A 21,795-nucleotide genomic window follows, 5' to 3' on the forward strand; every position below is an offset into this window, starting at 1 on the left:
TTTTGGTTGTTTTTTGTGTTTTTCTTTGTAATTGCATCTTTTTTTTCAGTTCTGGAGTTGTTCGCATACCTGCGAGCAACTCCAGAACTCAACAGTGGACACGAGGGCCTTAACGCTCCTCGGTCCGGGGGGTAGAAGCGGCCGCGGGAATGTCCTCCGCGTTCATCCCACTGAACTGTGGCCTGTATAGTGGGTGAATGTGGCCCAGAGGGATATTGGGCGTGTCGCGGGCAGCATCGAGGGGCAGGATGATCCCGTGGGGGACCTGGGGGACAGGGGGAGCTGTCTCTTCCTCGGTGGTAGCGGTCTGGTTCGCAACAGTGGAGCCGGAGGACACGCTGGAAGACTTCTTCGAGCTCTTCTTCTTCTTACGCCGTGGGATGGAACTCGGCTTCACGGTGGACGATCCTGGCGGAGTGATGGTTGTTGATCCGCTGGCTGTTGCTGATCCGGTGGCTGATGCTGGCGGAGTTACTCCTGGAGGAGTGACCTTTACTTGCGGAATGGTATTTGCTGGCGGAGTGGCCTTTGCTTGCGAAGCGCTCTTTGCTGTAGGAGTATTCTGTGCTGGAGCAGCGGCTTTTGCTGGTGGAATTGCCGCAGACGCAGAGGACGCAAGAGTTCTCAGGGTACCAGTAGGTGGAACGGTGTCGCGTACAGGCAAAGGGGTGGGTGGAAGAATCATTTCCACATCTTCAGAAATCTCAAGACCGTGCTCGTGCTGCAAGACTCTCAGAGCAATCTGAGTGCGAATGACCAGCTGTCTCAGGTAGTCGATCTTCGCTCCCTGGTCGACAGTTTGATCTCCGATGTCTTGAATATCTTCGTCGATCTCCTTGTTCTTGCGACGCTGGTAGACCACAAACGGCTCTGCGGTATTGTCATAGATTCCGGTGAGACACATGTCGACTTTGGCGCTCAGGTCATTGACAGTCGAGGTGTGTCCGTTGATTTCAAGTCGCATTTCGTGAATTTGCTCCTTGATCTCATTGACCTGCTCCTTGAGGTCGTGAACTTGCTCCTTGGCTTCAGTCGCGTCACATCTCGCGTTGATAATTTCGAGAGACACCTCAGACTGGCGGTCAAACTGGGCATCCATTTGATCCTGGACGTATTCTCGAGTCAAGGTAACAAAGTCATCAACTTTCCGTTCGAGCTTCTCGATATCGTCGATCTTCTTTGTGAGTCGCTTGAAGTCTGTCTCATATTTGTACTGGAGACATCGAACAGCCTCAGGAAGATCCTTGAGGGTCAAGCTGGAACGATGAGTGGCAGGACTGCCAGTGGTGGAACTGGCACCAGTCGTACGTTCCATTGGACTGAGGCTGGGACGGCGCAGGCCATCTTTTTTGAAGATGGGTGTACGCGGACTCGGCGTGTGAGGGTCGTATCTGCTGGAAGGAGACAAGGGGAGTGGCTTGTTGTTGCCCTCCGGAACATTGGAGCTGTCAGCCATCTTGGGTGGAGATGGCGGAGCAGAAGAGGAACGAGGTTTGATTTGGGGGACAGCGAGATTGCCAGGTCGATTTTTCAGGATCGAGGCAGGGATAGGAGGAACAGGTGGGATGGAAGAAGAACGGATGGAAGAGCGAAGAGGGTGGGGGGAAGAGGGAACAGAAGGGGCAGGCGGGACAGAGGGGGCAGAGGCTTTTGCTTTGCGTTGGGCGAACGCGTTACGCTTGTCTTGTGAAGGTGCAGGCAACTGGTCCAGGGACTGCACACTACTGTTTGCAACACTCGTCGAAGGCAAACCAACCTTGGGGTTGGTCGATTTGGCAGGCACAGACACCGGGACTGGAGTAACAGTCACGTCAGAACGAGGAGATGCCAGCGGGTTGCACATGTCGGGCTCTTCAAAGTGGACACGCTGGGAGAGGGTGCTGCGACGAGAACGAGACGAGTTCGCAGAGGAGGAGGGCGTCTCAGGCCGGCCAGTACGGCCGCGGGGACCTTCCGAATCGGTATCTATAAGAACATCCAGTCAGTAACCCATCCCAACCCTTATTGCTTTGAACTGAACTGGAAGTGAAAGCCATCAATTGAACATGTGAGACCAAACTGATAGATATCTCTCATGTTTTGGGGTATATCCCTTTCTATTCTTTCTTTCGAGGCATATCCTTGGGCAAAAGAATAGTTCCTTTGTCTAGAGGATCTGCTTCCATAGAAAGTACTGCCATAGAAAGGGGGTTGCTTGCACAGATCCAAGCAGATCTGATCACAAGGAAGCAACCCCAATGTCAAAGAAAGTCTTGATTCAAAAGAACCATGTCCAATTCTATAGCAAGGGACCTGATTCCCAAGAGCCAGGCTCAATTCCACGGATAAGAGGCCTGGTCGCTAGGAACCAGACTCAAGTCCATGGAGAGACCTGATTGCCAGGAGCCAAATCTCAATCCCATGGAGAAGAAACCTGGTTCCCAGGAACCAGGCTCAATCTCGTAGGAAGAGACTTGAGTCTGAAAGAAAGGCCAGTTCCATGGTGTACTCGGTCGAACGAGGCCCGAGTCCACCGTAGGAGACACTCCATGAGGCCAAAAGGTGACGAATGTTTGACAAATGAAGGAATGATACTAACCTTGACTTTTTCTCGCCATGTCTTCTGCTGTTCTTCGAAGAAAAAGGAACAAGTTGTGATGGTTTGGACAGAAGAAGAGGGACGCGTGTGGCAATAACAAGGCAAAGAAACCGTGTCGAAGAGAACGGTTATACAACACTGGGCACGTGCCTCACAGTTTCCATTATTGACCACCCCAAAGTGAAATTACGACTGCCTGCCTAGCATATGGCTCATTTTCCCAATATCGAAGGAACGATCCACCTGGGCAACCCATGGCCGAGGTTCTCTGCGTTTGCAGACCCTCTACACTCATTGTATTGAGTATACGGGCACCCATCTTACCAGGAAAGCAAGAAAATACAAGCAGGGAAATACAGGAAGAACTTCATTTTTCATGAGAAATTGGCAAGGTTATATACAAATTTGTGCCTTAGTTAGACTGGCACAAAGGCCAGCAAGATACAGCATTGTAAGAACAAAGAAAGTCTTGCACATGGAGCACATATCCAAAGAGGGAAAAAGGTTACTGGCAGCCAAGCACAAAGAAACAAATACAAAGAATGTTATAAGTATAAGCTATTCATTAAATTCATGTCATTAAGTATACTGGATACATAGCAAGTCAGACAGATCCAAAGAGCGGCCGGGCATGCCAACACCAACATAGCATTGGAGACAACAAAAGGAAATCATTAACCATAATAAAAACAAAAGTAAAGCAAGACGCAATGGGATTCGTAAATATGAAGCAGAAACAGATAATACAGGGGAATAAAGTCGGCGGGTGGAACGAAAGAAATGGCCCGGAGTTGTATACTTCGTGATGCCACGCACTTTCGTATTGCCACGGATATAGTTGCTCGAAGTTCCCAGGGCTCGTATGCGCACGTGACCATGGCTGGGGCACCGCCTTTCAGTAGTACCCAAATTCCAACGTTGGCGTCTCACTTGTCTGAGAAACGCCAGAAAATTGCAGCGATGGGCATAACAAAAATCGCAATCCAAAACAAACTGCTGATCGATCAGTCAGTCAATTAGTTTGAAAGCAAATTATTCATGATGACCATGATTTGTTTCGATGTAGCACCCAAGGAAATAAAGACAACTGGCTAGAAGACAAAGCACAGGGAAACACAAGATTCAATCTAATTGGAGGAGGACTTTCCACGACGGAAAGGTGAAAAGATGGCTCCAAAGAAATTCACAAAGACAGTGCGCAAGATTGCTTTGAGCCAGCTGTCAGGTGCACCATTTAGAGAAACAGCTGTCACTGACCGGTTCTGGCTCGCTGGACGAGCATCTTCATCATTATCCTTGGGAGTAAGAGTGCTGTCGGTAGCAGGCTTAGCGTCGGACACATTGGCAGCGGGTTCGGTGGTTCCCTTGCTGGCCTCGGCGGCAGGCTGGGACTCGGCGGCACTCTCGACTGTTGGCTGCTGGGTAGCCGTGGACAGTTGGTCTGTAGACGGTTGGTTGAGTTTGCTAAGGAGGGCTTCGCGGTCACCAGCGAGTGCTGCAAGAGCGGGATCAGTTTCGAACGATATGGCAGATTGCTGGTGTGAAAGATAGAACGGTGTTGGCTTACCGTCTGCGGGCTGGGCATCTGCTGCGGGAACCTGGGGCTGGGTCTCAGCCTTAGTAACGGGTTCCTTGCCTGCATCGGTAGGCTGGACATCCTTCTGGTCCTTGTGAGCAAGAACGGCCACGCCGGCACCAGCAAGGGCGGCAGCGGCAACACCAGCAGCGCCAGCACCAAGAATTTCAGCACTGATGCCAGTATCCTTGGTAGAGGCTTCGTCAGAGGCGGAAGCAGCGGTCTCTTCTTGCTTAGTTTCAACGTCAGTGGTGGAGGGCTGAATTGCCTCCTTCACATCGGATGTCTCAGCCACCACCACGGGCTCCTCTGCGCTGGCAATGGGCTCAGGAATGGTGGCAACTTCGGTCTCGACGGTTTCGACCTTCGAGGGTTCCTCAGTTGCAACGGTCTCCTCGACCTTGGAATCGTCCTGGGTGGGCTCTTCGACAGCCTCAGCAACCTCAGCAACAACTGGTGCTTCGGCAGCAGCCTCTTCAGCAACGACGGCGGGCTGCTCGATGGCAGCTTCCTCAACCACGGTTGTCTCGGGCTCGAGCTCCTTGGTAGAGGATTCCTCCACTGGAGCTGCCTCGGGGATTTGCTCCGCGGGGGCAGCAGCTTCAACGGGCTCTTCAACCTTGACGGGCTCTGCGGCAGTCTGCTCCTCCACAACTGGTGCCTCAACAACCTCAGTAGCTTGAATGGTGGGCTCGATAGTGGCGGGCTCCTTCACATCCTCAGCCTTCTCGGCAGCTGGTACCTCAGTAGCAGTTTCTTCAACGTGTGCCACCTCGGGAGTCTGTTCGGAAACAGGCTCGGCAGTGGACTCGGCTGCGGTTTCGACAGCGGCAGCAGGTTCATCAATGGCCTTTTCCTCGACAGCAGGAGTTTCAGCAGCAGCTGGCTCAGCGGCTTGAGAAACAGGCTCTCCAACAGCGGCAGCAGCCTCAGTCTGCTCAGGAACAACTGGCTCGGCAACAGCTTCGGCCTCGGGTTGCTTCTCCTCGACCTTCTCAGCCTCGTCCGCAGTAACATCAGCAACGACAGGAGCCTCGGTCTTGATGGGCTCCTCGACGGCAAGTTCCTTAGCAGGCTCTTCAATGGGAGTCTCTTCAACAACGGGAGCAGCCTCAACAACCGGCTCTGGGGCAGAGGTCTCGGCAACGGGCTCTTCAACGGCCTTGTCAGCAACAGGCTCTTCGGTGGTCTGCTCAGTTACTTCCTCAGCCTTGGTAGCTTCGGGCTGCTCAATGGCGACTTCCTCGGTAGTCTCGGCGGGGGCAGACTCAGTAGGAGCAGCGTTTTCCTCGACGATAGCGGCGGCAGCCTGAGGAGCAGCTGGAGACTCCTCAGTGACATGAGCAGCGGCAGCAGCGGCGGGAATGGCAACAACTTCAGCGGCGGCCTCGGGAACAGCAGCAGTCTCAACAGCAGCAGCTTCAGCGGTCTCAGGAACAGCGGGAGACTCCTCGGGAGTCACATCCTTAGCGGTTTCGGCCGCAGCCTCCTCCACAACTGGTTCCTCTGACACAGCCTTTTCGGTAGTCTCTTGGACAGGCTCGACCTCAGTAGGCTCCTGGGCCTTCTCGGTAGTAGCCTCCTCGGCGACAACGGCAGCAGGCTCTTCAATTGCCTCAGCGGCGGGCTCGGTAGTGGTGGTAGTCTCCACCTCAGCGGCCTTAGTAGGCCCCTCGACAGCAGGTTCCTTAGCAGAATCGACAGTCTGCTCGGGAACAGACTCGACAATCTCAGCCTCCTTGACTGGCTCAGCAGCCAATTCCTCAGTGGCAGGCTGCTCAACGGGAGTCTCCTCGACCACCTCCTTAGTGGGCTCAGAGACGACCTCCTCCTTGGGCTCAGAGACGTCGACAGTTGGCTCCTCAACAGGTGCCTCTGTAGCAACCTCTGGAACGGCCGCGGTGGTGTCATTGCTGTTCTCGGCCTCAGCCTCCACAATCGGTTCCTCGACAGCCTTCTCGGCCACTGGCTCCTCAGCAGGCTTGGACTCTTCCACGGCTGCTTCGGTAGCGGGGGGTCTCTTGGACGGTTTCAGGAACAGCCTCGACAGTCTTGGATTCCTCCACAGTAGGAGTTTCTTCGACGACAGGCTCTGCGGAGGCCTCAGGAATAGCCTCGACGGTCTTGGATTCCTCCACAGCAGCTTCAGCGGCGGGAGTCTCCTCGACAACAGGTTCAGCGACGGTTTCGGCAACGGCCTCGGCGGGCTTCGACTCTTCCGTGGCGGATTCGGCGACGGGCTCTTCCTTAGCAATAGGCTCAGCAGCCTCCTCAACCTTGGATTCCTCGACCGCGGGTGTCTCCTGGACGATTTCAGGTGCAGCCTCCACGGGCTTGGACTCTTCCACGGCAGCTTCAGCGACAGGAGTCTCCTCGACGATAGGCTCCGCGACGGTTTCAGGAGTGGCCTCGACGGCCTTTTCCTCAGTAGCAGGCTTCTCCTCGGTGGTGGGCTCAGCAACCTCGGCGGCCTTGGATTCTTCCGCAGCAGGAGTCTCAGAAACGGCCTCGACAGCCTTTTCTTCAGCGGCAGGCTTAGCAACCTCTTCAACCTTAGATTCTTCCACAGCTGGAGTCTCTTCGACAGCCTCTGCGACAGCCTCAGGAGCAGCCTCAACAACCTTTTCTTCGGTGGCGGGCTTGTCCTCAGTGACTGGCTCAGCAACCTCAGTCTTAGATTCTTCGACGGCGGGGGTCTCTTCCACGGCCTCTGCGACAGCCTCAGGAGCGGCCTCGACCGCCTTTTCCTCGGTGATAGGTTCAGCAACCTCCTCAGCCTTAGGTTCCTCAACGGCAGGAGTCTCAGCGACAGCCTCTGCGACAGCCTCAGGGGCGGCCTCGACAGGCTTTGATTCTTCCACAGCAGCTTCAGCAACAGGAGTTTCCTCGGCCACAGTCTCGGGGACAGCCTCGGTGGTCTTTTCTTCTGTGGCGGCCTCAGTGGTGGGCTCAGCAACCTCCTCAACAGCCTTTGATTCCTCCACGGCGGTTTCAGCGGCGGGAGTCTCTTCCTTGGCGGCTTCGGTGGTTTCAGGAACCACCTCGGTGGTCTTCTCCTCCACAGCAGCTTCAGCGGTGGGCTCAGCAACCTCAGTCTTAGATTCTTCGACAGCGGGCGCCTCCTGGGCGGTTTCAGAGACAGCTTCCACAACCTTTGATTCCTCCACAGCAGTTTCGGCGACAGGAGTCTCTTCCTTGGCGGCTTCGGTGGTTTCAGGAACGACCTCAGTGGTCTTTTCTTCCACGGCAGCTTCAGGAACAGCCTCGGCGGTCTTTGACTCTTCCTTAGCAGGCTCAGCGGCAGTTTCGGGAACGGCTTCAGTAGCCTTTTCCTCGACAGGCTTCTCCTCAGTGGTAGGCTTAGCAACCTCCTCGGCGGTCTTGATTTCTTCCGCGGCGGGAGTCTCTTCGACAATTGGCTCGGCGGCGACTTCAGGAACGGTCTCGGCGGTCTTCTCTTCCGTGGCAGCTTCAGTGGTGGGCTCAGCAACCTCTTCCACGGCCTTGGATTCTTCGACGGCGGGTTCTGCGACAGTTTCTGGAACGGCCTCAGTCTTTGATTCTTCTGTGGTGGGCTCGGCGACCTTCTCAGCAGCCTTCTCCTCGGCTACTACTTCGGCAACTGGCTCTTCAATAGCTTCAGCGACAGGCTTTTCCTCGAGCACTGGTGCCTCGGTGGCATCGACAGCCTTCTCGGCCGGCTTGGATTCCTCCGTTGATTCAATTGCGGTCTTTTCCTCAACCACTGGTTCAGCAGCGGGTTCAGCCTCCTTGGAAGCTTCGACTGGTGCTGATTCCTCCACTGCAGGCTCTGCAGTTTTGGTTTCGGGGGCGGCTGGAATCTCGGGAGTTTGTTCGGCAGCAAGGGAGCTAATACTCTCCTGTTTCTTTTGCTGCTTCTTCTTGGCCTTCTTGGCCTTCTTCTTTTCGGCGGCGGTCATTGGGACCTCAGGTTGGGTTGAATCTTTGGATTGTTGTGTGGAGTCGGCTTCAACCAAGGTAGCGGTTGATTCGCTCAGATCGGCCTCAGTTGCGCTTGCAGTGGGCTTTTCATCTATAGATGAAATGGGCTCGACAGGGGCATCTGTAGGCAGCGCATGGCTTTCCGGGATAAGGGGCTCTTGCACGCTGGCCATGGTTTATTTCGTTTCAAATTCGTAATGTCGTAAAAGGATGATCGGGCAGGGTATTAAGATGATGGTTTTCACAATTTGACCAGCAAAGATTTAACGCTAGATTTGTATCGTGTACAGAAAACACAAGCTCACAGAGCAATAGGGTGTGAATATGGAGGAGGGGAAAAAGGCAGAAAAAAAATCTCAGCCCAAAAAGTACCAAAAAACCTCTGACGGCACAGCTCAGAGAGTGGGGAAACAGTTGGCATAGTGACCATATACATTACACCTTTCCTTTTTTGTCTTTTCGTCTTTCACTTGGAGCATCTTTCAAGCTTGACGCCCAATCGTTGTTCGTGCTTTTTGGGCTCTTTCACCCGGATCTCCACTTCCAATATGCGGTGAAGCTGTATCGCCGAGGTTTATTGTTTGGCTTTTTTGGGGGGCTTCTTGTTCATTGGAACATGTGCAACCGTACAACATACGATGTACATGATTCTATTGTCTATGTACTCTTTTTTCCCCCTCTTCTGGTTGCACAAGATTCCAAAAGGCAACCCTGTCAACTTAACAGAAACGAAATTGGGCGCTAAAAAAAAAACCAGACCCAATTGATAAACAGGCGCCAATGGGCAGGCCGCAAGGTTCTTATCCACCTGTCATATGGTTCTGACTCATTATTGCAGTGATCTCCAAATTAAAAAAAAAAGAGGGTGTGGAGGTTCAATTTTCAATAGTCTGTCCATCCGTGGATTGGCTGATGTTTCGGCCCTTTTTTTTTTCCCTTGGGCCCATATATGCGGAACATCACGGATCTCCATATTATTATTGTTATTTCTACAATTTCGACGGAGTAAACAGCATAACATACTCTGGATACAGAATACTATTCGGGGATTGCTCAAAACAATGAAAGCTCGTGCCTCACACTAGTAGCTCTTGTGCATTGCGTGCTGCGTGCGACCTCCTTGAGCTTGGACCCTCCCACAGAAGCCGCATTTCCGGTTCAAAGTCCCATGGCTGCAGGAATCTGCATCTGAGATCGTCTGCAGTTCCTACAACTTAGGAATTCTCATGGATTTCCGTAGCTCCGTTCCACCGACTTTCATCGATTAACAATTCGTATGAAGCAGATATACAGGGCGGTGTGGTCGGCTTCCCGGCCCCGGGGCGGAATCCGCGGGACAGCCGGGGGGCAATTTAACCAAAGTAAAAAATAGCAGACGCTATGAAAAGCTATGTGGTCATCTTATGGCTTCTCCTAACTCCTATAAGTCAGGAGGAAGCCAGATGTGGAAATTCTCGGATCATCTAGCTTAATAGAGCTAAAAGGAACCTACAACATAGGGAGACAGATAAGGATTGCTATGATATAGGAACATGGACCAGTGGCTTAGCAAACCATGCTAGTGCAATTGACTTTTTCCTTTAATGCTCAATCCCGAATAGCTGCATTTTGCAACAAAGTTGGATCGACGGATTGAAATTGAGTGTTAGTCCTTACTCCCTCAGTCCAGTCAATTGAGGTTACAGGGGGTAGGGGCAGCGCGGGGCAAAGATTATACATGAGGTTTGCCCTCATTCAAAGAGCTCTACACCTACTACACTTATACCTAGGTAGCAGTTGTCTCCATGTTCCCCGATAACAACCTCTAGAGAAAGGAAGTTATTCATCTATGTCCATGTGTATACCAAACCAACAGAAATTAGAGCTTCCTCATGATGTTACGTGTTTATTATGTAAGTGGTACCTTCCCATTTCGGCAGGTGCCCATGTGCTCACCCGGGTAGGTGCGATATAGCTAGACAATCAGCTTGAATCTTCACCGTGGCGGAATGATACTTCTTAGAAATTGCAGGTAATAGCAGATAATACTGTTGTGCATCAAATACAGTTGTTTCTCTGTCGCCGCGGTGTGCTTTGGAGGCCTATACAAAGCAGCCTATAGCACCTGAGAGTAAATCATAACCTTTCTCTATATACTTGCGAAATACCCTCCATAATACCGTTAGGACCCCGGCATATCCATCAGAAAGACCATCAAATCTATAAGACCTTGAAGCATACATACTAACTTGTGGAGAGTCAACGGATTCTGGGAAGTGCGGCTTCGGAGCTTGCTGGGTTACAGGGTTACCATTGCAAAAAGAACCATAAGAATAAAAAATAAAAAAGTCATCGCCCGGAGGCGACCCGGCAACTTGAGATCAAACGGCACTCAAGCTGAGGATAGACGGGGATCCATGTGGCATTGCGCCAACGTCACCAACGACAACCGCTAGGCCAGATGCCCGCCCATCCAATCATTCTTACTGTGCATGCTATTTGTCAGAGAGATCGCTACATAGCGATACATAAAAAGTTCCTCTGCATAGTTTATGCTCTTTACCGCCCCCACATACACCCAGAAAGACCATCCAAAAAGATATGACAAAACTGCATCAATGGCCGGCTATTTCTTGTGTGAAAAGTAAAAACAGACATATGACTTACCCTTCTATACTATTGTCAGGAGGAAGAACTACGTGGTACATGTCGAAATGTATAACTAGTGCAATGTGAGATTGATATTGAGTTGTCGAAGAAGTTAAGTTACAGAGACTAGGAAATCTGACTACTGCCTCAATGTTCTACTCAAGCATGACGTGCCTATCAAGCCGTGATTCTTGAGAGTAGCGGCAACATGTCTTCACATCGCTTACATATACGCTTGATGATCGGGGGTTCAAGCGTATGGTTGTTTTAGGTGTATTATCATTTATATGAGCCCATCCTACATGAATTTCCCGCAGTGGTTCTTAATAGACTATCATTTGGCATGAAGCCAGATTGCTATTTGTCATCCCTCATGGGCTGCAAGACAGGATGGAGGCATTGGACATCAACCTCGTGAATGTTAAACACAGTGCAGGTATTCCTGAAGTCTTAAGGCAACTTACCATGCTTGTGGTAGAGAACGGACTTATTCGCAATCGTAAAAAAAAAAAATATGTAACTGGCAAAGAGCACCGATCCTTGATGAGGATATCAATACCACCAGAGTATCAGTAGTAGTCGGATATGGGAAGTCCAGTATCTCTGAGATCCTGAGGGCTGAATAGCTGCTTAATCCCCATTAATCCTTTCTTACACTAATAGCAGCAGGATCTTGAATTCATGCTTTACTATCCCGTGCAACCGCAACGATGAAATTGGCGCCATGGTGCCACGATGCATCGCAATGTCAAAGGTAAATCTCTTTTGGGTTGGCCCTGATCAGAAATTCCATGCATCCTGCGTCTAGACACTTCATCAATAAATACATCGCCTAAAGGAGTGGCCTCATACTCCCATAGGCAGTCAACGTAGAGATCGGAAGGTACCGGGATCACTATTAAACCACATGCTTGCCATTTGACTGTAACTGGATCCTTAAAAGGGGGAGACCGACCACGAGGTGAAATTTCCCCTTTACTCGGAGAAAGATATACCGGCTCCTTTACCCCCTAATCACACTAGTTTCACAACAAGCATTCCCGAAATCGATCTAGGAGGCTATGTATCTAAGCGCTAAACCCAAATAGGCAAGGCTAACCAGAAATGGAAATCCACTTCAAGAATGTCTGTGGGGTAGTTCAGGCACCAGGTACCCGTTATCCCCTGATCTCCACTCTCGCTACGGAGTATGTACAGGTACACATGTACTTATATAGGGGTAATTAATATTCTCCGAAAGTTGAGGGAAGTTCAGGAGTTTATAAGTGAAAGGTGATACGGAGTACAAAGGGGTTAATAACATCCATGGATGTTCCACCAGTCAAAAGTCCCACCTCCAATGAACCAAATACGGTATGAGTTCCAGGCAGCAGAGTTAATCATAAGGAAACTGTATAAAAGTGGACTATGGCTGATATGACTGCCTATAGGCGTGCACAATACTTACATACAGCCCTGAAGCAGATCAGCCCTATCCGGGGTCCAAGCGTTCAGCCCTACGAGAGTTTGGTTTACACCGTCTCTCTACCGAGAAGATCGTCCCCATTTCCCCATTTATTCTCATGTCCTACATACACATTCATCCTCTCAAAGACTGTATACTCCTCTAAAGTCTTACTGTCTGACTGTCTAACCATCTGACGTGAGAATGACCTGCTGTCCAGACCTGCCCTGATTGGTCAGAGTCAATTATTTTTGGTCAATCAACACTAAAATCACGACATCGCCCGTACCGAAGTATACGGGCCATCAGCCCTATGGTCCGGGCCTCATGGACGCAATATGGCTTTCATTACTAGCCATTCCCTGTTTCTTCTTCCTTCTTCAGCTCATCTTCTCTCTAGCAATCTGGAGAGCCGCCGGTTGTGACCCTCCAGACTACGAAGAGCCGAAAAAGACCCGACGCAACAATGGCGGAGACTATCTCGACTCGAGTCGGCCACGCTTTCGCAAAGCTTTTACGAATTAATTTAGGTCCAACTCCTTCCCCGGTGAGAGATGAGACCAGAACGTATGGATATTACGAGCATGAGCCCACTGTGGGCGACTGGTTTCGAGGTCATACGCCCACCGCCCCTCAAGCTCGTCGTTACATATGGAGCCTCTTCCCTTTCCTCCATTGGATTGGATATTACAACGTGCAATGGCTGATTGGGGATCTCGTGGCAGGTGAGAACTCCCAGCGAAACAATGATATACAGAGACTAACCCCTCTGGGCAGGAATCACTGTTGGTGCCGTGGTCATTCCGCAGGGTATGGCATACGCTGAACTAGCCAAACTGCCTCCAGAATATGGTCTATACTCTTCATTCATGGGAGTCTTGATCTATTGGTTCTTTGCAACATCCAAAGATATCACTATTGGTGTAAGAACCAAGAACGATCCCTCGCTTTGGTGTCGAAAATGCTAATACCCTCAGCCTGTGGCGGTGATGTCTACGCTCATGGGCTCAATTATCATCAAGGTTCAAGCCGTCCACCCCGAAATACCCCCACCAGTCCTTGCTTCCGCTCTGGCAAACATTTGTGGTGCGATCGTATTGTTCCTCGGATTGCTTCGTCTTGGCTTCATTGTCGACTTTATCCCTCTTCCTGCTATTTCTGCTTTTATGACCGGGTCCGCGATCAATGTTTGTGCTGGCCAAGTGAAGACGGTTCTCGGAGAGAAGGCGCATTTCTCTACGCGGGGGGCAACCTACAAGATCATCATTGATACGCTGAAGCATCTTCCGTCCGCCCGGATGGACGCTGCTATGGGCCTTACAGCATTAGCAATGTTATATGGCATACGGTCTGCTTGCAACTATGGAACGAGGAAGAAGCCCCACAAGGCCAAACTGTTCTTCTTTTTGTCCACATTGCGAACTGCCTTCGTCGTTCTTTTCTACACCATGATCAGCGCTGCGGTCAATCTCCATCGCCGCAATCACCCTGCCTTCAAGCTACTTGGTAATGTTCCCCGGGGGTTCAAGGCTGCGGGAGTTCCCAAAATAGATGTTCCAATTATCAAGGCATTTCTTGGCGAACTCCCTGCCGCTGTGATTGTTCTATTGATTGAGCACATTGCTATCTCGAAATCATTTGGCCGTGTCAACAATTATACGATCGACCCATCTCAGGAGTTCATTGCCATTGGCATTTCAAACCTCCTAGGTCCGTTCTTGGGTGCGTACCCAGCTACTGGCTCATTCTCTCGAACTGCTATCAAAGCGAAGTGCGGCGTACGCACTCCCCTCGCAGGTGTGATCACTGCCGTTGTAGTCCTTCTTGCCATATATGCGCTACCAGCGTTATTCTTCTTCATTCCCAAGTCGTCCTTGTCGGCCGTGATTATCCACGCAGTGGGTGATCTCGTTACACCGCTCCATATCACCTATCAATTTTGGTGTGTATCTCCAATTGACGCACTCATCTTCTTCATGGGCGTTATCGTGATCATATTCTCAACTATCGAGACCGGAATTTACTGCACAATCGGCGTATCACTGGCAGTGCTCCTCTTCCGACTTGCCAAAGCCCGAGGCCAATTCCTTGGCTACGTCCAAGTTCATTCGGTCGTGGGTGACCATATCCTCAACGCACCCCAGGAAGACCCAAGCACGGGATTCGAAGATAGTACTGAGATGTCCAGAAGAATCTATCTCCCAACCGAACACGCGGGTGGCACAAACCCCCGAGTAAAAATCCACCAGCCAGCTCCAGGAATCTTTCATCTACAGGGTCTCCGAGGGGTTCAACTACCCCAATGCAAACCACTACACAGACCACCTAGTCAGTCACATCTTCAAAGAAACCCGACGCACAAACCCACAAGCATGGGAAACAACAGGCGACCGACCCTGGAACGACCCAGGTCCAACCCGCGCCGAGCGCAAAATCCTCATGGCAGAGGAAGCACCCACTTCCCCACTCCCAACTCTCCGCGCCATAATCCTCGATTTCGCCGCTGTCAACAATGTAGATGTCACATCCGTGCAGAACCTCATCGACGTCCGCAACCAGCTAGACCGCTGGGCATCTCCTGACACCGTGCAGTGGCACTTCACGCACGTCCACAACAGATGGACGAAACGTGCTCTCGCAGCCGCTGGATTCGGGTTCCCCGCCGTCTCGGGCGGTTCAGGTCCTCGATGGCAGAGGTCGATCTTTAACGTTGCGGAGATCTTAGATGGCAGTCTACCCAGCTCAGTGTCTCATTCTGATGTCGGAGAGTCGGACGACTGGTCGAAGGACCTAGAGAGTGGTCTGAAAGTGCAGGAGAATAGTGTCTCCTCATCGGTTATGGGTGTCTCTGAGGATGAAATTCAGGTTATGCGGACTGATCAGAAGGATGCGAAGGTTAATACTCATCGTCATCGCGGTCGATCTGGTGTCGGTACTGGTATGGCTGTCGTCAATGGAATCAATCGGCCTTTCTTCCATGTGGATCTGACTAGTGCTCTGAGGAGTGCTATGGCTGATTCTTAGGGGATACATATACTGGCAGGACAATCGTCGTTGGCAAGGTATATCGTTGGATGGCTAGTTTGCTTTCTTACTTTAACCAATACTTGCTCGCTGCCGAAGTCTTCTTTACTAGTTTTAAATTCTTATTTGGGATAATCTCATCTCAGAGACCTCCGAATCAAACGAATGAGTCTGAGTATATCTTGCATTTTATCAATTGAATATCGACAAGAATAGTATGTCGCTTATGCGATCTTACCATGTCTTTTCGGTCGTCTGTTTATGTCTTTTTTTTTTTCTAGATAGACGCCGGAAAAAAGCGTTTTCAATGTATAGCCTTTGACATATTTTAAGCCAAAACTTCGACTAAGCAATTCTAACAGCATTTCCAGTATACCAAACGACAACAAATTATATTTGCCGTTCTCCACTATAGCTTCTTTAGCTTTTTATTCACCGCAACTCTGCTAAGAAGTTTGTCTAGGACTCAAGACTGGCGGTGTCCGATCTCGATTGCCTAGATCGAAGACTAGTCCTAATTTCGTCTAGCTGGTGGATGCTGACGATCTTAGCTGTGTTGGTGGCTGAAGACCTCGGGAAGGGTCATGTGCGCAGCTCTCTCCGAGACACCAATTACTGACAATAACAATAATAACGTAGATTGTATATGAGATATGGCGGAGATGATCATTGTGTTGCAAGGAATTATGCACACCCCCTGTGCCATGGCAGTTGTTGATTAACAGCACCAAGGACAGGGTGCAAGCAAACCATCCGGTTAATGTCACTCGTCAAAGGACTGCAAATGAGTCCCTGCGATCAATCGAGGTCGCGAGATGTGCCAGTTTCATTGCCTGGAAAGGTAAACTAACCCATCCCGGGGAAATAGAAAGGCATGCTCTGAATACCTTCGGTATCCGACATGTCCGTCGAGCAACAGCTCACGCATCCCTCAATGTGGACGCGAGCTGAGTACCCGATGCTCTACAGATCAACACAACCAATTTACAACTACTGAATCAACCTTGTCCCTCTCCGCACTGAATCCTCGCTACCCGATCTCTCGTCCAACTAGATCTGCCGGTCTACTGCACAGCATATCTGCAGTCTCGAGACGCGAGCGTGGATCTCTGATATCGGAAAACGTCGAAGCCTACAGTATACGCAAGGACCGGTGTACACAGTGCGGACCTTCTTCTAGCACCGTCTGTGCAGGGGGCGGTGAATCTTGACTGCTATGTGTTGCGGACGGCGTGGCGTGTATCTATGATGCGGCGTGCAAGCGTGGAGGTGGCTGTTTTTGCAGACAGGATCGAGGCTGAACCAGGTCTTCTTTCCCTTGCCGCGCTGCCTGGTTAAGGTGCAGTGTAGAGCTGGGGATCAGACTGCGTTGATCGAGGGACGTGTGTAGTCGGTGCGAGGGTTGGCGCTTTCGGGCGGATCCGGGAGGATGTAGAAGGGGCGTGTGCCTTGTTACTGTAGATATTGTTCCCGGCGGATTGTATTCCGGGGTTCGCGGCGTTTCTCGTTCTAGTGGGACGCGTTCGGCTATGGAGAGAGCATGTTCGATGGGATGATTTGAGCACTGCGCGGGTTTTAGAATCCGTAGAGACAGATATATTAGCAGAAGAATGGCCGTCAGAATGGGCGTGCGCTGTCCAGCGCATGAGCTGTGACAGGTAGCGCTGGCGCTAGGCTTGTGATTGCATGTGTTTGTGCCGAGGGCGTGAGTACGGTTCAAGGGAAGAGTTACAGGTTCTAGCAAGCCGGGGGGGCACAGTTGGTCTTATGTTTGAATTGAGAGTGGATATAGTTTAAGAAAAAGAAACTAAGCTATGGATACTGTGTGTGTGTCTGCCATTACGGCAATACTGCGTACACGATTATACAGACGCTGAAGCTATACGGGGGTTATATGCCAACTGGCCTCATGACCTCACAGCAGGTCAATGATGAGTTGATGAGTCGCCGAGTCTGTCAAATTACCATACCGTATTGTGGTAATTTACCCGATTACACCCGGCACCGGAGCCCCTTATCCTCACACTTGTATACCATCTCTCTCTCTCTCGGAGCTTCTTTTTTTAGACTCAATTGCTGTTCTGGATTGGAATTCCTACTTCTGGCATAACAATTATCCCCAATCCCCATATCAATGGCCTGGATAGCTCCGGGCAAGGAAAAACGCGTAACGGCTGCACCCTGAATCGAGCTTGTGTGGGTCCTGCCAAGCTGCGATCAACCGAAATTGTCAAAAATCGAATTTCCGGAAATGCAAAGAGCCTCTGGTTAGCCCGTTTGGGATGGTTTAATTTGGCTGTGAAAAATTTTGCTGGAGGTAGGTCTGTCTATATAAGGGTCTCCAGCCCCGTTCAAATGGAAGGGAAGGTTGAATGATAGTTTACCATATTACGCTCAATGTTCTGTAATTGTGTTTAGGGCAATCCAGAAAGACCAGTTTTCACTGCGACAATCGGGTTGTGGCGGGTCAGAAATTCAGTCTAAGTGGATCTGTAAAAGCAAGGACACGACAACCCCGAATTTTTGCTTTTTTTTTTCCTTTTTTCCCCTGTCTTTTCTTACCATGGTCTAAATTTACCCCCTACTATGAATTTATATAAGAATCGTACCTTACCTGCAGGTCCTATGCATGGAGTTTTGTTTCCCTCGGCAACCCAGAGGCAGGAGACCGAAGCTATTCGGAGTACCGGATCTGTCCAGAGTTACGTATTTTCCAAATGTGACCACTCGGTGAGGTGGATTCCCGAGGGACGAAGGGGGGAGACAGTATCCACTATACCCACATTATCTAACTCCTTTCAACCGATGGTTGCCCAGTGACTCCGTAGTTGGTGGACCTGGAATCCGAGTCGGGCCGGTTTGGGCGAGGCCGGGAACGAATCCAAGAAGCATAGCGGATCCAGAGAGATTATGATTGGTTTGAGGAAGCTTAAAAGTGGATCGATCCACTAGATTGGAACATGCTTAAGATCCACTGCAAGGGCAGAATTGGGAATTTATTTCATTATTTATTTTTCTTTTTTCGTGTATTCGTAATTTTATTTTTATCCCTTTGTTCAGGCTTCTCTACAAACTAGCATACGTATGTCCAAAATGGATTCAAGTCCAATATGTAAAGCTTCCCTGCAAAAAGTGAAGGGTCAACTTTTTTCCCATGCAGGGGATGTATTCTGATAGATAGTCCCAAAGACCCATAAACACCTCGACGAATAAAAACCAGTGGACCCAGTTGGAACAATACCCGATTGATCCCGACAGGTAGCAATACGCGGTAAGAATGAGAGAAAACAAGACCCAAACCGATTAATACAGACTAAAACAGACTAAAACAGAGCAATACCAACCCCCAGCATTCCTAAATAGTGTGATTTGCGGTGATTTGCGTATGAAATACTCCGGAGTCCACGCACAACCTAGGGCTTTTTTGTTACCTTACACATACACTAAGACCGACTAGGAGGCGGACGGGCGAAAATTTGGCCGTAGAGTATTTATGTCCTAGTGAGTGCCGTCTCCCGTAGTTTCCCAGCTTTTTCTCCCTGAAAAGTCCATCTCTCTCCTCTTTCCTTCTTTCTCCTCTCTTCCACCCACCCTATAATTCTATATCCCATTCATCACAATGGCCGCCACTCGTGTCTTCACCTCCCGCATGGCCTCCGTCATGGCCCAGACCTCCAAGGTCGCCCGCCCTGCTGCTCGCTTCCAGCTCAACGCTGCCACCAAGCGCACCTTCACCCAGAAGGCCCCCGCCTTCGGTGCCCCCAAGCGCATCCAGTCGCCCACTCTCCTCCAGGCCAAGGCCTTCCAGACTGCCGCCCGCCGCCAGTACTCCTCCGAGGTCGCCTCCGCCATGGTTGAGGTCTCCAAGAACATCGGTATGGGTTCCGCCGCCATCGGTCTCGGTGGTGCCGGTATCGGTATCGGTCTCGTCTTCGCCGCTCTCCTCATGAGTGTCTCCCGCAACCCTGCCCTCCGTGGCCAGCTCTTCTCCTACGCCATTCTCGGCTTTGCCTTCGTCGAGGCCATGGGTCTCTTCGATCTCATGGTTGCCATGATGTGCAAGTACGTCTAAATTATCTACAACTCGGGTTTACGGATTCTTGGAAAAATGTCATCAAAACAAGGATTTTGGGTTTTTTGAGAGAATCTCTTTTTCCGCCGGGGAGGGTATTTGGTCGTGATGTATTACCATGTACTACTTTCAGCGTCATCTACAACACTTTTCTTTCTGTACATATAGAGTCCTATATGGCCCATCGACCATCCAACCTATCAAAGAGCCAAACGAAAAACTCTGTGTGTTGCGTCTGACGGCCGTATAATATCCTCTTTTCCCTTCTTCCTAGAACTTTTCACCTTCCCCATGGGGGCGAACGGTTGGAGAATAAGCACACGTATGGGGGGTCTTTCACTTGAGCTCTATCTCTTGCTCGAAAGCTCCCAAGAACTCCACGTAGACAAGCTAGAAAGCTATAACCCCGGGGGAAATCCCTAGCTCGATCTTCAAAACAAACAGCTCCCTGGTCTGTTTTTTTAGGCTTGCTTTCTCCCCCATTCTAACGGATGTTGCTACGGGGTCCTGCAGCATTTGACCCGCTCTTCAACCAGCAACTACGCCACAACTACCGCCCATTGGCCTACGATATACGGTGAGAGTAAACTAGAGATAATTCAGAAGACTATCGAGCTATTTTATAGCAAATCATCAGTGCTGGCGGACCTCAATTGAGCTGGAGAACCCTCGACGCAAAATTCTTAGCTCCCGGGCCTCGGGAACGGCTTTCCCGTAGTCAGCTGACTCAGCTTCCAAGGTTGTGACCTCAGCCTCGGGATTTCAGGGCTGCCACGGAGGTCGAGTTTCTGCATGCAGTATGCAAGACTTGATGAGTGAAGCAAGTCATATTTCATTGTAAACTAGGTGTCTTGTGAATTACTGTGACCTGGGGTTGATGAATTGGATTCTCTGATGTTCGGCAATTTCCCCGTTATATCCACGAACCCGGTCTAGTCCGCTTTCAGTTAGTGACAATATCAAATTGTAGTATAGCTTGGTGACATTGAATATCTAATGGATTTTTTTTAATGTGAATTTATAAAGATATCTATAGAGTGTGGGTGTTTTCGGAGCTCGATGTTCTAGGCATTGTCCAGATCAGAAATATATAGTGTTTCTAGAGTTGATCCTCAAGAGTTCATCTAATATATATACATCGGCAACTATGAGATCATACACATCGACCGTGATTTCTTTCCCTTCCATTTCTTTTCCAGTTTAATTCAGTATACAAATTCAACAATAGAACGTACAGTAACCACTAAAGGCCTGATCAGTGCGAAGGACTCACTGAAGCCAGAAGAGCAATGCACGTGCCTGACAGACACGCGACCCATCGCGTCAATACACCTAAGCAACATACCCACACTCTAGTTGGAGGTAACAAAACCTCAATTGCATCTTGAAATATACTCCATATTCAATGGTATAAACACGAAACTCGTTAACAGAAAGATTCGCAAAAGTATCACAAAAATCGACTCCAGACATGCCATAATCGCTCGATGAAACTGATGAAACGCTGATGGGGAATATGTATCACCAGGACTCGACAAAAAAAAAAAAGAAAGACCCCGAAGTATAAGTGCACGAAAGCAAATCCCAAAAAAAAAATCAACAAAGAAGAGAACAAAACACACCAGCTAGAAGATTTCCAGATCCTCAAACTCAACCACCAACCCATCCGCCGAACCCGTCGGCAAAGAGGTATCCAACGTCATCCCATGCATAGCATCCCACATAGTTCCCCCCGGGACATACCCATCGGCCGACTCGCATAAACCCCAACATGAACAAACTTATCCTCAACCCCATAAAAGAACCAAGTCACCTCACGCAACTTCTTCCAGGTATTCCCCACCGCACCAGGCGAGAGAGCGAACGGCGACACCGAGGGCACCTGGTACCAAATCCACAGCGCATGCCCGACACGCTCGAGTTTGATGCGTAGCGAGTGGATCCCCAATCCGGTCTGAGCCGACTGCGCTAACGGCGACAAACACCAGTCCGCGCCATCGGCCGTGGCGCTCACGGACGACGCATTCACGGTGCCCGACGAAAATTCCATTCCGGCTTTCACCCATTTGCAGGGGGAGCGTGGGGCGGTGCGGAAGGGTGGTCCGTCGACTTCCGAGGAGAAGGATTGTGGTGCTGCGCCGGCGAATATCACTAGGCCGCCTTGGTCCCATTCCATTTCCCAGTCTGCGCTCACGGTTACTTCCGCTACGACGAATGGGTGGCGGAGGGATGTGAAGACGATCGGCGCTGTGGAGGTTTCGCCGTTAGGTGGTTTGCGCCATAGATCTGTGTTCGGACCCGCTCGGAGTGTGAAGTATTCCATGCATTGAGGTAGTTCGAATGTCGGTGGGAGGTTTAGAGCCGTGAAGGTTGATCCATCTGGAGGCATCTTTTGATTTTTGAATTGTGATTTTTGGATTTTTGAATTGGGGGTTCCACGCGCTTTTAATAGATGAAAAGAGAAGAAAATAATTGTAGAGTCACTGGGTAGTTTCTCGAAAATAGGAACA

General features: G+C 50.3%; 5 protein-coding genes across 5 annotated transcripts; 2 read left to right on the forward strand and 3 right to left on the reverse strand.

Moving 5' to 3' along the window:
* Positions 1–109: 109 nt before the first annotated feature.
* Positions 110–2,076, reverse strand: N7487_001794 (uncharacterized protein; the record flags this gene model as incomplete). Its single annotated transcript, XM_056869542.1, has 2 exons — positions 110–1,965; positions 2,046–2,076. 2 exons carry the CDS (start codon positions 2,074–2,076, stop codon positions 110–112), a joined length of 1,887 nt encoding a protein of 628 aa, XP_056734326.1.
* A 1,629-nt stretch (positions 2,077–3,705) lies between these two features.
* On the reverse strand, positions 3,706–8,290 carry N7487_001795 (PT repeat family protein; the record flags this gene model as incomplete). Its single annotated transcript, XM_056869543.1, has 2 exons — positions 3,706–6,174; positions 6,239–8,290. 2 exons carry the CDS (start codon positions 8,288–8,290, stop codon positions 3,706–3,708), a joined length of 4,521 nt encoding a protein of 1,506 aa, XP_056734327.1.
* Positions 8,291–12,655: 4,365 nt separating this feature from the next.
* Positions 12,656–15,213, forward strand: N7487_001796 (SLC26/SulP family anion transporter; the record flags this gene model as incomplete). Its single annotated transcript, XM_056869544.1, is given in 4 exon segments — positions 12,656–12,914; positions 12,967–13,112; positions 13,167–14,423; positions 14,443–15,213. The coding sequence occupies 4 exon segments, from the start codon at positions 12,656–12,658 to the stop codon at positions 15,211–15,213; spliced, it is 2,433 nt and encodes an 810-aa protein (XP_056734328.1).
* A 3,619-nt stretch (positions 15,214–18,832) lies between these two features.
* N7487_001797 (ATP synthase subunit C family protein) lies at positions 18,833–19,285 on the forward strand (the record flags this gene model as incomplete). Its single annotated transcript, XM_056869545.1, has 1 exon — positions 18,833–19,285. The coding sequence occupies one exon, from the start codon at positions 18,833–18,835 to the stop codon at positions 19,283–19,285; it is 453 nt and encodes a 150-aa protein (XP_056734329.1).
* Positions 19,286–20,984: 1,699 nt separating this feature from the next.
* N7487_001798 (uncharacterized protein) lies at positions 20,985–21,674 on the reverse strand (the record flags this gene model as incomplete). The annotated part of the gene is made up of 1 exon (XM_056869546.1): positions 20,985–21,674. The coding sequence occupies one exon, from the start codon at positions 21,672–21,674 to the stop codon at positions 20,985–20,987; it is 690 nt and encodes a 229-aa protein (XP_056734330.1).
* Between the last annotated feature and the right edge of the window lie 121 nt (positions 21,675–21,795).

Source organism: Penicillium crustosum, assembly GCF_028827405.1.
Source record: "Penicillium crustosum strain IBT 35664 chromosome Unknown utg000001l_segment0_segment0, whole genome shotgun sequence".
Lineage (NCBI taxonomy): Eukaryota > Fungi > Ascomycota > Eurotiomycetes > Eurotiales > Aspergillaceae > Penicillium > Penicillium crustosum.